Below are 12,147 nucleotides of genomic sequence, written 5' to 3'. Positions count from 1 at the left end.
ATTATTCCCATCCAGGACAAGCCTTCAGCTGCTTTCACTTTGGTGCATCAGTTGTTTTGTATATAGCTTTATAGCTGTTTCTCTTCATTTGATGGGAATGCGTGAAGTAATTGAGTTCTGTTGCCTGCTTTTACTGGCAAGTATAGGCAATAATGCCTCTTAAAAACTAAGCCAATGCTATATTGAAGGTAGCTAGTTTTCTGGTCCATGTGTCACGGTCTCTTTTCCACTAGTTCAGGTTAGAAACCTGGTTTCCCACATCAGTTACTCTCTGACCGTTTATATTCATTTGTTCCACAGTTTAATTGCTGTCCTCATAAGTGTTGTCCCTCATTCTCTCACCTACTGTTTTTATAGTGTTACCATATACTTCTTTTTGTTAGACTAAACAAAATTGTTTCCCTCTGGTATGGCAGGTTTCCCTTTGTGCCTGGTCATATTAATAGATCTTGGAACTACTTTTAATTTTAATTTTTTTTTTCTTCGGATGGCAGTGTATGTAGCTATATTTAGAATTCAAATTGAGATCTCTTCATGGCTTGTACAATGTCATGTTTATCTTCTTGTTTCTCTTGGAAATGTCTCCGGTTATAGTCTAGTGTTCCACTAGTCCTTTTTGCAGCTGCCTTGTGCCATTTTCCACAATTGACTAATGCATTGGACAGCTCAGTTAGAAATGACTGATGACTCTACAAGGAAATCATAAGTACTTGACTTAGTACTGTGACATCTTGACCCTTTTCTATATTTTTCAGTCCTTAAGGTTTTACAGTTTTTTCCCCTAGTGTCCTAATAATTCACTGTATTGTCTGTGACTGTCCTCTATGGCATCAACCAACTTAAACATTTTTCTGTCCTTTAAAATTGCTGTTAAAAAATATTGTTTAGGATAGTCCCAAAATGGGTCTTTGAGCACCTCTGTTAGTAATATTCAGCCTGTTGCTTAGGAAAGAAAACTTTGTGTAATGCAAACTACTTTTAGTATATACATGCAGCATTTTATTACATTTACCTCTATGTTTTGTTCTCTCCTTCAAAATTTGTGCTAAAGCTTTGCATAATTTTGTGGTTGTGGTTATTCAATCTTTTTTTCCCTTCTTTATGAGCATTACATACTTGTTGTCCTTCAGTGCTGTTGTACCAGTCCAACCTGTTAGACTTATTAAAAATCACCAGACTTTTTGATTAAATATGCCAATTCCTTTGAAATTCTGAGGTGATAAAGTGTGGGTTGGGTTTTTTTGTTTGATTGATTATTTTTTTTCTTCTACTCCCAAATTCTAATTTGAATGTGTTAATATTGGCCCAGATCCTAGAATTAGCCTTTATGCCATTGCACAGAAGTCTGAGAATTGCTTGTGCTTACCTAAGAAAGCTGTATCTACTGTATCTAAATGCATCATGTATATTTGCATTTACATATACAAATATATAAGCAGAGCATTCTAAACTTTAAGCTCACTGCATGCTAATGTTGAGACAGGGCTTTAAATGGGAAACATTATTTACTGATGGATGTTTAAGCAAAGAGTTTATCTTCAGTGAAATTTTAAGAACTTTGAGAATCTTGCCTTTAGTGAGGTATTGCTTCCAGAGACTTTTTACTGTGATGTTGCAATGAATTTACTTTTAATCTTGTTTCTCAACAGTTTGCCAGTAGTATTTGCAGTGGTAGATATTTTTAGTAGTATCTACTTTGGGATATCTTTTTACATAAATGTACAATGATGATCAAATTTGGGGCTGAATTTAGTTAAATATATGCAATTTTGCTGAAACTTTTGCAAAATGCAACCTGCTATAGGATGTATGTGTTTCAGTCCTGTTGCCTTTATATTTTAGTTATGATTTTTTAAAAAATATTTCTGCATTAGCAAAACTTCAAGGGAGGTGAAAAATAAAGAATATCTCTCTCTGGAATACTTTTTAGCTTTCCAAGGAATGACTGCTGTTGAACAGTGAGTTTCTAAGTATACCTGCTATATATTTCTTCTACAGTTTTACAGATTGTATAATTAAGGAAATCAGATTTAGGAAGAATATTGATATTATTCTGGCAAAGTGTTCATGTAGAGATTTTGTTTTAAATAAAAGTTGAGCTACATTTTAAAAGCAACCTAAGTTGGTTACATAAAATAACAGTCCTACAACAGTAATTTTGTTGAGACCATTATACCAGGTATACTTAAAGTTGAATAATATTCCCTTATATCTTTGTGTTTAGGTGATGTATACATATTTCTGTGGTTATGGGTTTTTACAGTTGAGAAATGAAATGTTTCCTTATGAGTATAACAAATCTTTGTGATAGAATGGCAGAGGAAATATACATTCTGTCACTATGACTTTTATTTATCCTTTAGTATAGGCAGACTAATTATCTGTCTGTATTTCTTTTCTGAATTAAACCCCAGTTTTTTCAGTTCCATTATAGCAATTCAAGATGCTTAGCATGGGCATTTACACCAGCAATTTAAAGAGCAGCTAGGCTATTTCATGTGTACTATTATATTAAACTTGAATTAACTCTCCCAGTCATAATGAAAGAGGTGACAACTGCTTCAGGCCAATATTTCTCATCAACTACTGCAAGAAAATTACTAGTTTAGATATAGCCTGAATCTCCCAGCCAGGACAGGTTGAAAATGTTTCCCTAGTAGCCTCTGTGTAGCTCTACACATAAGAACTTGGATACTTGTATCTCCAATCTCTTAGGGTTAGCTGGAGTGAGTAGAACATGAAACAAGGTCACAAAGCTATGAACCTTTCTGTCACCAAAGGCAGTCTTTAAGTTTACAGAATTAGCTTATTAGAAGTGTAGTACAGTGAGTTCTGGCTAAAGTCAACGAAGTGTGAGCATACATATGTGTAGTTTAGCATATGAATGGAGATTTGCTTCTACTGCTTTCAACTGAGAAATTTGGCTGCATACACGTTGTGAAGAGAAACTACAAACTCTCTAGCTATTTTCCCTGTCATCAATGTAAAACACCAACTGGAGCCTAATGCAGTGTTTGAATGTTGAAGCCTTCTCAAAATAAAGGTGTTTGGAGTTGATTGAATGTGCTACTTTATTTTTAGACCAGTGTTCAAAAAGATCCCTACTACAAAACTGTAAGAAGCTGAGCAGGTATCCAGAGTTGTGCGATACATCAGAAAGGTGGTGGTGGTGAATAATTTCTTCTTAATGTTAAGAATTGGTATCTTATTAGGCAGATCTTCCTTGTTCTCCAGGGTTGTTGAACTATTTACCTTTTCAGAGGCTTCCCCTAATCTGAGCTGGTAATGGGGATGATCTAATACCAAAAGCGGCCAAGAGCTACAGTTCTGCTGTTGATGTTTTAAGTTCATCATTAGGGCTATAAAAAGCATCATCTGCAGTCTCCAAAGAGAAAGGACTACTATTCTTCCCTTCTAGAGAAGGTTGTCCATTCTGTTTGTCATATTTTGCGAATACAGTATATTGTGATAAATTGTTATGCCTTTCTGTTACAGATTAACTAAACTACAGGTATTGGAACTTAGAGAAAACCAGTTAAAAATATTGCCAAAGTAAGTATGTATGAAATTTATTTAAAATACTTTGGAAGAGTTTTTCTGTAGTTATACTAATAATGTAGTGCATATCGAAAAGTAGGTCACGGCTTAAAATGTGTAGCTAAGTAACTGGACTAAGTTCTCACAAGGAACTTTCCCCTCATACTGCTGAAATTATATCTCTCTTCAGGCTCCCTGGTCTTCCTATTCAGTTGTTTGCCTATTCAGAGATTTTTGAAAATTTTCTGTCCCTCTCCAGCTCTGTATTTCTGACCCACCTATCAGGCTTTTAAGTCAGCCTGTAAGCACTTCAGGATGATCATTCTGAGGTGTCTGATGCTTTTTGCACACAGCATTGTATTGGTGCTCAGATGCCTGTCTGAGTACTGTTCTGATGGCTGAGTGCCTGAAACTTAGGCATTATCTCTAAATCAAATCTGGAGTTTGAGATGCTTGCTCAGAATGACTGAGGGAATAAGATTCACATGATGTGAACAGTTTTTTTCCTGTTTAATATACTTCACTGCTGAAGAAAGTAAAAACTCCTGTGTTGCAGTCTGTTATGCAGTGTGTATTCTATAAGGCAACAGGCTTGTTTAACATAATGAAAGCATATTAGTCAGCCATGTTTTCTGTAATTGTGTCAAATAGTTATGGAAATTGTTATAGTATTTCTTTTAACAGTAAATGCAATTGTACTTATCTTTTAAAATCTAACACCTTTCTAAGCCCTGCCTTGCAACTCTCACTTGCTTCATCAAAGAAACCCAGGTTGATGGTGTTGCAGTTCCTGCAACTTTCTGTGAGCTAGAGCAATGCTCTGAATTTTCTGATTTGGACCCTGGAGGTCTAAGTGGGTTATCAGAGGTATAAAAGATCAGTGAAGAGAGAAACAGAGATCCCAAAGATGGGATGTGAATAACTAGCTGTAGAGTCCTGAATATGTTGTAGTGTGCAATGAAAGGAGTCCTCCTCTGGCAACAGACACTGGTAAAGAGAGGTATTGGTTTCAGATGTTTTGGTGGAAAAGAGGAGTCCTATCAATTGAATATTCCTTCTGTCCAGCTCATATGCTAGCAGAGACTTCCATGCAGTAGGCTGAAGTGTGAGTTGCCAGCCCTTTAAGTACAACAGCCAACTTTTCTAGTGACTCTAGCTAACTATGTGCCTAAGACATGAACAAGGGGTATGTTCCATTGGAATTCCTTTTTTATGTGCCTAGATACCATACTGTGGTGCATAAAAATGCCAAAACTCGCATCTGGAATGAAATGTATAACGTCAGAATGCGTGAATTTAAATCTTCCAAGTATTAAATATTCTACTCATTCATGTTATATAAATACTCTCTATCTTTTTTTCAGTAGAAAAAATTAGAGGACATGTAATTTGGGTAGAAGCTCTGTAAATTAAGTTACTCCCAACTGTGAAACAGTAGCAATAATTAAAATTTATAAAATTACTCTGACCTTAATTGCCACAATTAACACTAATAGCATTAATTACATGCAGTATTTTAAAAAGAGTAGTTTATGGAGGTCTCTTGTAGTGATAAGAGACACTTAAACAAATGCTGTAATGTATTTAAGCCAAACACTTCCGTTGAAGTTGCTGGAAAATTTTTTGTTGATTTCAGGGGTTTCATCCTTGCTTAAAAACTAAACAGCAGCTGTCATGATGATGTCCTCTGCAGCACCTCCATAACAATCTACATACAGTACATGCTGAGCTGCCACCTTTATTATTCTCTTCTGGTACTCTTGTGGTTCAATTAGGGGAAATTAAAGCTTTTGAGACTACTTTTTAAATGTATTAATTCAAACACATTAATATGCATTTTGCTACAGTGAGGCACTGGAAAAATATATCGATTATGTATGATGTACACTGGAGAGAAAAAAAATATTGTGGTGTCCATAGCATGCAAGAGGTGAATCTGCCTTTCAGGATGATACAACTGTGTAGCAGTTGACCTGGCCAACAAAGGCATCTGTTGCCTGCCTTTATTATGTCAGAACAGAAGCCAATGGGAAATTTGAACTTACAGTTTCCCAAACCTGCGTATGTGTTTTAAAAGGAACCTGATTTACAGTTTAGATAGTGTAGAAAATCCAAAGGGGAGGTTTTGAAGCTAATAAGATGTAGCAGTGTATGCTAATATTTTTGCTATAGAATACCAATATTTTCCCTGTCTTTCTCTCCTTCATAATATTTTCATACTTTTAGCTGCTACTTTTCTTATTTGTAATGAGAGGTGTATTTGGATAAACTTCTACAAAATCAGCTAGCTCTCTTGCTGAATTAAACACGCACATAATTTTTAACACTAAAGCATAAAGCACTTGAAAGACTGTTAATAAAAATGGGTAATTAATGCCAACACACTAAATCAACCTTGCTTTGTGCCAAATGCATAATTTTGATTGGAGCTTATCCACAGCTAGAGAATGCAAAACTGACAGTATTAAAATGCAAACCATCTTAATAAAAATATTTCTGCTGAAAGGAAAGCAAAAACATGCAGAGATTGTTTTAGAGACCTTTATCTGATAGGTAGCTGGAAGTTGGGAAAATGGTCTGATGCAAATATAAAAAGGTATCATTGATTATTTTTTTAAGCTTCTGTCTGTTGGCTAATTGTCAATAGAGTAACCTTTTTAGAAAGGAGCAAGTTATTTGAAGGTGTAATTGCAATGATTCAGGGCCTTATCTTGCCTATCACTCACACCTCTTGAATTTTATGCTACTTGAAGTAAGTGGTATTGTTACCCTTAGTGAATTTGACTATTTACAGCATCAGAATCTGAGGCATAATTTAAACTACCTGTTCTGTTAGTGTTGGATTGATTTGACAGCAAATTCAATAATATGGATTATGAAACAATTTTTTTAGTTTATGAAAGGCATTACATAATGCTGTGGCAGAGATAGAAATAGGTGTAACTCAGCGATCTAGTAAATTTTTCTTTCCAGTCCTGTATTCCTCTTTCTTTAGCGTTGACTTTTCCTGTTTTACATTTTCACTGTATGAAAAGCTTTGTTTGCATTTTGTCTGAAGGTATCGTTGCTCTTAAACAATACAGAAAACCAAAGAGATATTAGAGAGAGAAAATTGCCAAAACACAGCTTGAAAGAATGGATTTTACTTTATTTCAGTCACTGATTTAATCTTTGCCCTATTGATGTGTCATGAAATCAAATTTAGTCATCTGATTTGTTGTAGGACCTGAGGAATAATTAGGATTCCAGACCATATCATATGGAAACAACTTTGTCAGCAGCCTGGAGAGGGAGAAAGGCATTGGTAGTTATTGTGATTCAACAGCGGTCTCTTCTGTTTTATCTAATCATTAGGTAGTGGTCTTTATTTAGGAGAAAAACATGTAGTTAATGAGCCTGTGGCTACTGAAAAAGCTGATTATGACTGGAGGTGAAAGGCATTCAAAAGAAAAGTAACTTCAGAGTTACTATTTATCATAATAAGGATGACTCTAGTGATCTTCAGCTTTTTGTAAATTAATCTGTACATGTCTTGCAGTGTACTCTTTGTGTGACAGTCATAGAATCACAGAATGGTCAGGGTTGGAAGGGACCTCTGCAGATCATCTAGTCCAACCCTCCTGCTAAAGCAGGTTCTCCTAGAGCAGGTTGCACAGAGTTGCATCCAGGCAGGTTTTGAATGTCTCTAGAGAAGGAGACACCACAGCCTCTCTGGGCAGCCTGTTCCAGTGCTCTGGCACCCTCAAAGTAAAGAAGCTTTTCCTCATATTCGGATGAAACTTCCTATGTTGTAGTTTGTGCCCGTTGACCCTTGCCCTGTTGCTTGGCACTACTGAAAAGAGCCTGGCCCCATCCTCTTGACACTTGCCCTTAAGATATTTGTAGACATTGGTAAGATCCCCTCTCAGTCTTCTTTTCTCCAGGCGAAACAGGCCCAGCTCCCTCAGCTTTTCCTCACAAGGGAGATGTTCCAGTTCCCCTAATCGTCTTTGTAGCCCTTTGCTGGACCCTCCTCCAGTAGTTCCCTGTCTCTCTTGAACTGGGGAACCCAGAACTGGACACAACACTCCAGATGCGACCTCACCAGGGCAGAGTAGAGGTGGAGGATAACCTTCCTCAACCTGCTGGCCACGCTCCTCCTAATGCACCCCAGGATCCCATTGGCCTTCTTGGCCACAAGGGCACACTGCTGGCTCATGGGCAACTTGCTGTCCACCAGAACTCCCAGGGCCTTCTCTACAAAGCTGCCTTCTAGCAGGTCAATCCCTAGCCTGTACTGGTGCATGGGGTTGTTCCTCTCTAGGTGCAGGACCTTACGCTTGCCTTTGTTGAACTTCATGAGGTTCCTCTCCACCCAACTCTCTAGCCTGTCCAGGTCTCACTGAATGACAGCGCAACCTTCTGGTGTATCAGCCACTCCTCCCAGTTTAGTATCATCAGCAAACTTGCTGAGGGTACACTCAGTCCCTCCATCCAGGTCATTGATGAACAAGTTGAACAGGACTGGACCCAGTACTGACCCCTGGGGAACACCAGTAGCTACAGGCCTCCAGCTGGACTCTGCACCACTGATCACAACCCTCTGAGCTCTGCCATTCAGCCGGTTCTCAATGCACCTCACTGTCCACTCATCTAACCCACACTTCCTGAGCTTACCTATGAGACAGTGTCAGAAGCCTTGCTGAGGTCAAGGTAGACAATATCCACCACTCTCCCCTCGTCTACCCAGCCAGTCATTCCATTATAGAAGGCTATCAGGTTGGACAGGCATGATTTCCCCTTGGTGAATCCATGTTGACTACTCCTGATAACCTTCTTTTCCTCCACGTGCTTCAAGATGACCTCCAGGATGAGCTGTTCCATCATCTTTCCAGGAATGGAGGTGAGGCTGACTGGGTCCTCCTTCTTGCCCTTTTTGAAGACTGGAGTGACATTGGCTTTCCTCCAGTCCTCAGGCACCTCCCCTGTCCTCCATGACCTTTCAAAGATGATGGAGAATGGCTTGGCAATAACATCTGCCAGTTCCCTCAGCACTCAGGGGTGCATCCCATTGAAGCAAATGGATTTGTGGGTGTCAAGTTTGCTTAAGTGATCTCTAACATGATCCTCCTCGACCAAGGGAAAGTCTTCCATTCTCCAGACTTCCTGTTTTGCCTCCAGGGTCCTGGAAACCTGAGGGCCAGCCTAGGCAGTGAAGACTGAAGCAAAGAAGGCATTCAGTAAGTCTGCCTTCTCTGTGTCCTTTGTCAACAGGGCACCCACCTCGTTCAGCAGTGGGCCCACATTTTCCCTAGTCATCCTTTTCCTGCTGATGTACTTGAAGAAGCCCTTCATGTTGTCCTTGGTATCTCTTGCCAGATTTAATTCCAAATGGACCTAGCCTTCCTCATTGCCTCCCTGCATGTTCTGGCAACATCCCTACATTCCTCCCAAGTGGCCTGTCCCTTTTTCCACATCCCATAAACTTCCTTCTTCTGTTTGAATTTTGCCAGAAGCTCCTTGCTCAGCCATGCAGGCCGCCTGCCCCCTTTGCTTGATTTCTTACTCATAGACATCCAGCTATCTTGAGCTTGGAGGAAGTGATGCTTGAATACGAGCCAGATCTCTTGGACCCTCCCACCTTCCAGAGCCCTAACCCATGGGATTCCTTCAAGTAGGTCCTTGAAGAGGCCAAAGTTAGCTCTCCTGAAGTCCAGGGTTGCAGTCCTACTTATTGCCCTGCTTCCTCCACGCAGGATCCTGAACTCTACCATCTCATGGTCACTAGAGCCAAGGCCGCCCCTAACCTTCACATCCCCAACCAGTCCTCCTTTGTTTGTGAGTACAAGGTCCAGGAGCACACCTTGCTTTCTTGGTTCCTCCTCCACCACCTGCGTCAAAAAGTTATCAGTGCTCTGCAGGAACCTCATGGACTGTGTGTGCCCAGCTGTGTTGTCTTGCCGGCAGCTATCAGGGTGGTTGAAGTCCGCCACGAGAACCAGGGCCTGTGATTGTGAGGCTACCTCCAATTGTCTGTAGAAGGCCTCATCGACTTCCTCTTCCTGATCAGGTGGCCTGTAGCAAACATCCACAACAGTGTCACCCATGTTGGCCTGCCCCTTAATCTTTACCTATAAGCTCTCAACTCGTTCTGCATCCACCCCTAGGCAGAGCTCGATACATTCCAGTTGCTCCCTCACATAAAGAGCAACTCCACCACCTCGCCTTGCTGGCCTGTCTTTCCTGAAAAGTACATAGGCATCCATGACAGCATTCCAGTCATGCAAGCTATCCCACCATGCCTCTGTAACTGCAGCGAGATCATGGCCCTGCGGCTGCACACAGATCTCTAATTCTCCCTGTTTATTCCCCATGCTGCATTCATTGGTGTACAGGCATTTCAGAGAGGTAATTGAGTGTGCAGGTTTCCCAGGAGGGGTGCAAGTGGATCCACCATAGCCACACACACACCCTTGAGGTGGCTGGTCTTCTGGTACCCATCTTGGGAGGCAGCTAAGGAACATATATCGCTGCTCTGGTTGGCCTGGCTTATTCCCCAGTTGGATGCAGTGGTGTGAGCATTGCCACTTTGTACACACACACACAAGTCCTTCAGCTTAAAGTCCACCTCACCAAGCTGGACAACCAGTTGCTAAAGATTCCATTGTGTCTTCTACACAGATGGATTCCATCCCTCCCTAATGGGCTATAGTCAAAGAATGTCCTCTTGTCATAGAAACCAAACCCCTCAAAATGGCACCAATCATGAAGCCAGAAGCTGATGTACATTATACCTCTATTTCTGGCTGCACCCTTTCCTCCTACTGGTAAAATAGAAGAAAAATACTCTGTGCACCAGAATTTTTCACTTGCACCGCCAGGGCTTTATAATCTTCCTTGGTTCTGCCCAGGTTCTGGCTTGCAGTGTCATTTGTGCCCACGTGAAAGAGTAGCAGTGGATAGTACTCCATGCTCTTGAGAAGTTGTGGCTCCCTCTTGGCAACATCTTGGATCTTAGCTCCTGCAAGGCTTTGTACCTCACACAACTCCCTGTCAGGCTGGCAGATGGGTGCCTCAGTGCCCCTTAACAGAGTCACCCACTACAAGCACTTGGTGTTTCTTTTTGCAGTAACCTTGTTGTGTGTAGTTTCTCCATGCAGACCTTGCTCATGGGTGTCTATAGCTGTTAAAGCTTCATATCTGTTTCTGGTTGTGATGCAAGAGGATGAAGACTGAAGCAGAGTCCTGCTTTTGTGGGTCACTAGGGTCCAAGGTGCCTCATGCTCTGTGGTGTCCGTTACAGAAGCATAGTCCTAAAACTACCTATCTATTCCTGTCTCAGTCCCTCTAATACTGCATAGCCTTTTAACTGTTTTTTGCAACTCAGCCACCTGACACAACAGATCATCAACCTGTGCACACCTTAGGTGCAGGTACTTACCTTTTCTCCAGGATAAGGGTCTGGTTACTCATGGCAACCTATCTCCTGTACTGAAGTCTCCTTCCTTATCAGTTCCATCTGGGTAGAAGCATCAGACATCTCAGGGGCTTTCTCTGTAGAAACACTGGCTTTAACTCTGAGGCAAGTGGCCACCATTATGGCATAAACGTAGAGCACTTTCCTGGGTTGTGCCTACAAGCAGGGTGCAGGGCCCTCCGGTGCAAACTGCCACACCACATGCTGATCGCTAGCGCTCCCTAGGGCCGGTTAACTCTGCCGCGGTTATTCCTGGCAATGCCCAAGCCGCGTCAGCATAGCTTGCAGTCACCGTGTTCATTAACATGTGCCTGGTTGAACAGTGTGTGAAAATTTGACCTTATTTAGATATCAGTCCGGTAACGTTGTCCCAAAATGAGGGTTCTTCACCCAGTGTGAAAAAATCCAATCAACACACAGATACTTGCTTTTATATCAGTTCTGCAGAATTGGGTGCCAGGCATCTAACACAGCCAGCACACCCTCTTTCCGATTAATCTTTATACTTATAGTAGCAAGATACAACTGACCGGTGAATAACAATTTCTTTTACCACCCATAATTATACATTTTCATGTTTATGCATTTAACTTTGTGATTAAAGCATTTAGGGAGGTCCCCCAATTAGCATGCTCATTATTCACAAAGGGGGGTGTATTTTAGTATTATAATTACCTAAGATTAGTTAGGGTTCACTCTTATCTGAGCTCTGTTCCAAATTCATGCACATGTATCTAAGTCAGTAACTACAAAGCAGGATTTTGCAGCCTTTCTTATCTTGGGGCTTTCTGTGATGTTCTTCAAGGTTAGGTTCATTCCAGAGTCTTGCATGATTGCTCACTTTGTAACTTTAACCCTGTCCTTTCAACATCAGTAACAGAACGGCATCGGTATTTGATACTGATAAAATTAATATATTTGTATGAGTACAGAAAGATTGGATGTAATTGGCATTTTCTTAAATCTAATTCTTTGTTAATCCCCTTGCTGTGCAGAACCATGTCCAGACTGACTCAGCTGGAGAGACTGGATTTAGGAAGTAATGAATTCACAGAAGTGGTGAGTTTTGCCTAAGTAACAGGGCTTTGTATCTTTTATAAATCTCTGTATCCTTTAATCTATTTTTTATAAATATGAAAATGTAAAAATCAGCT

At 40.6% G+C, this 12,147-nt stretch overlaps 1 protein-coding gene across 9 annotated transcripts in view; it reads left to right on the top strand.

Moving 5' to 3' along the window:
- Positions 1-12,147, top strand: part of LOC121080339 (erbin-like) — a 116,784-nt gene that overhangs the window by 67,652 nt on the left and 36,985 nt on the right. For all 9 annotated transcript variants that reach the window (XM_040578267.1, XM_040578266.1, XM_040578268.1 and 6 more), the window contains 2 exons: positions 3,496-3,552; positions 11,989-12,052. In XM_040578267.1, the coding sequence (XP_040434201.1) occupies positions 3,496-3,552; positions 11,989-12,052 (121 nt within the window). The remainder of the gene's footprint in view (positions 1-3,495; positions 3,553-11,988; positions 12,053-12,147) is intronic.

Source organism: Falco naumanni, chromosome W, assembly GCF_017639655.2.
Source record: "Falco naumanni isolate bFalNau1 chromosome W, bFalNau1.pat, whole genome shotgun sequence".
In the NCBI taxonomy this organism is placed as follows: domain Eukaryota; kingdom Metazoa; phylum Chordata; class Aves; order Falconiformes; family Falconidae; genus Falco; species Falco naumanni.
The sequence above is the reverse complement of the archived record's forward strand: the minus strand, read 5'-3'. Positions and strand labels throughout refer to the sequence as shown.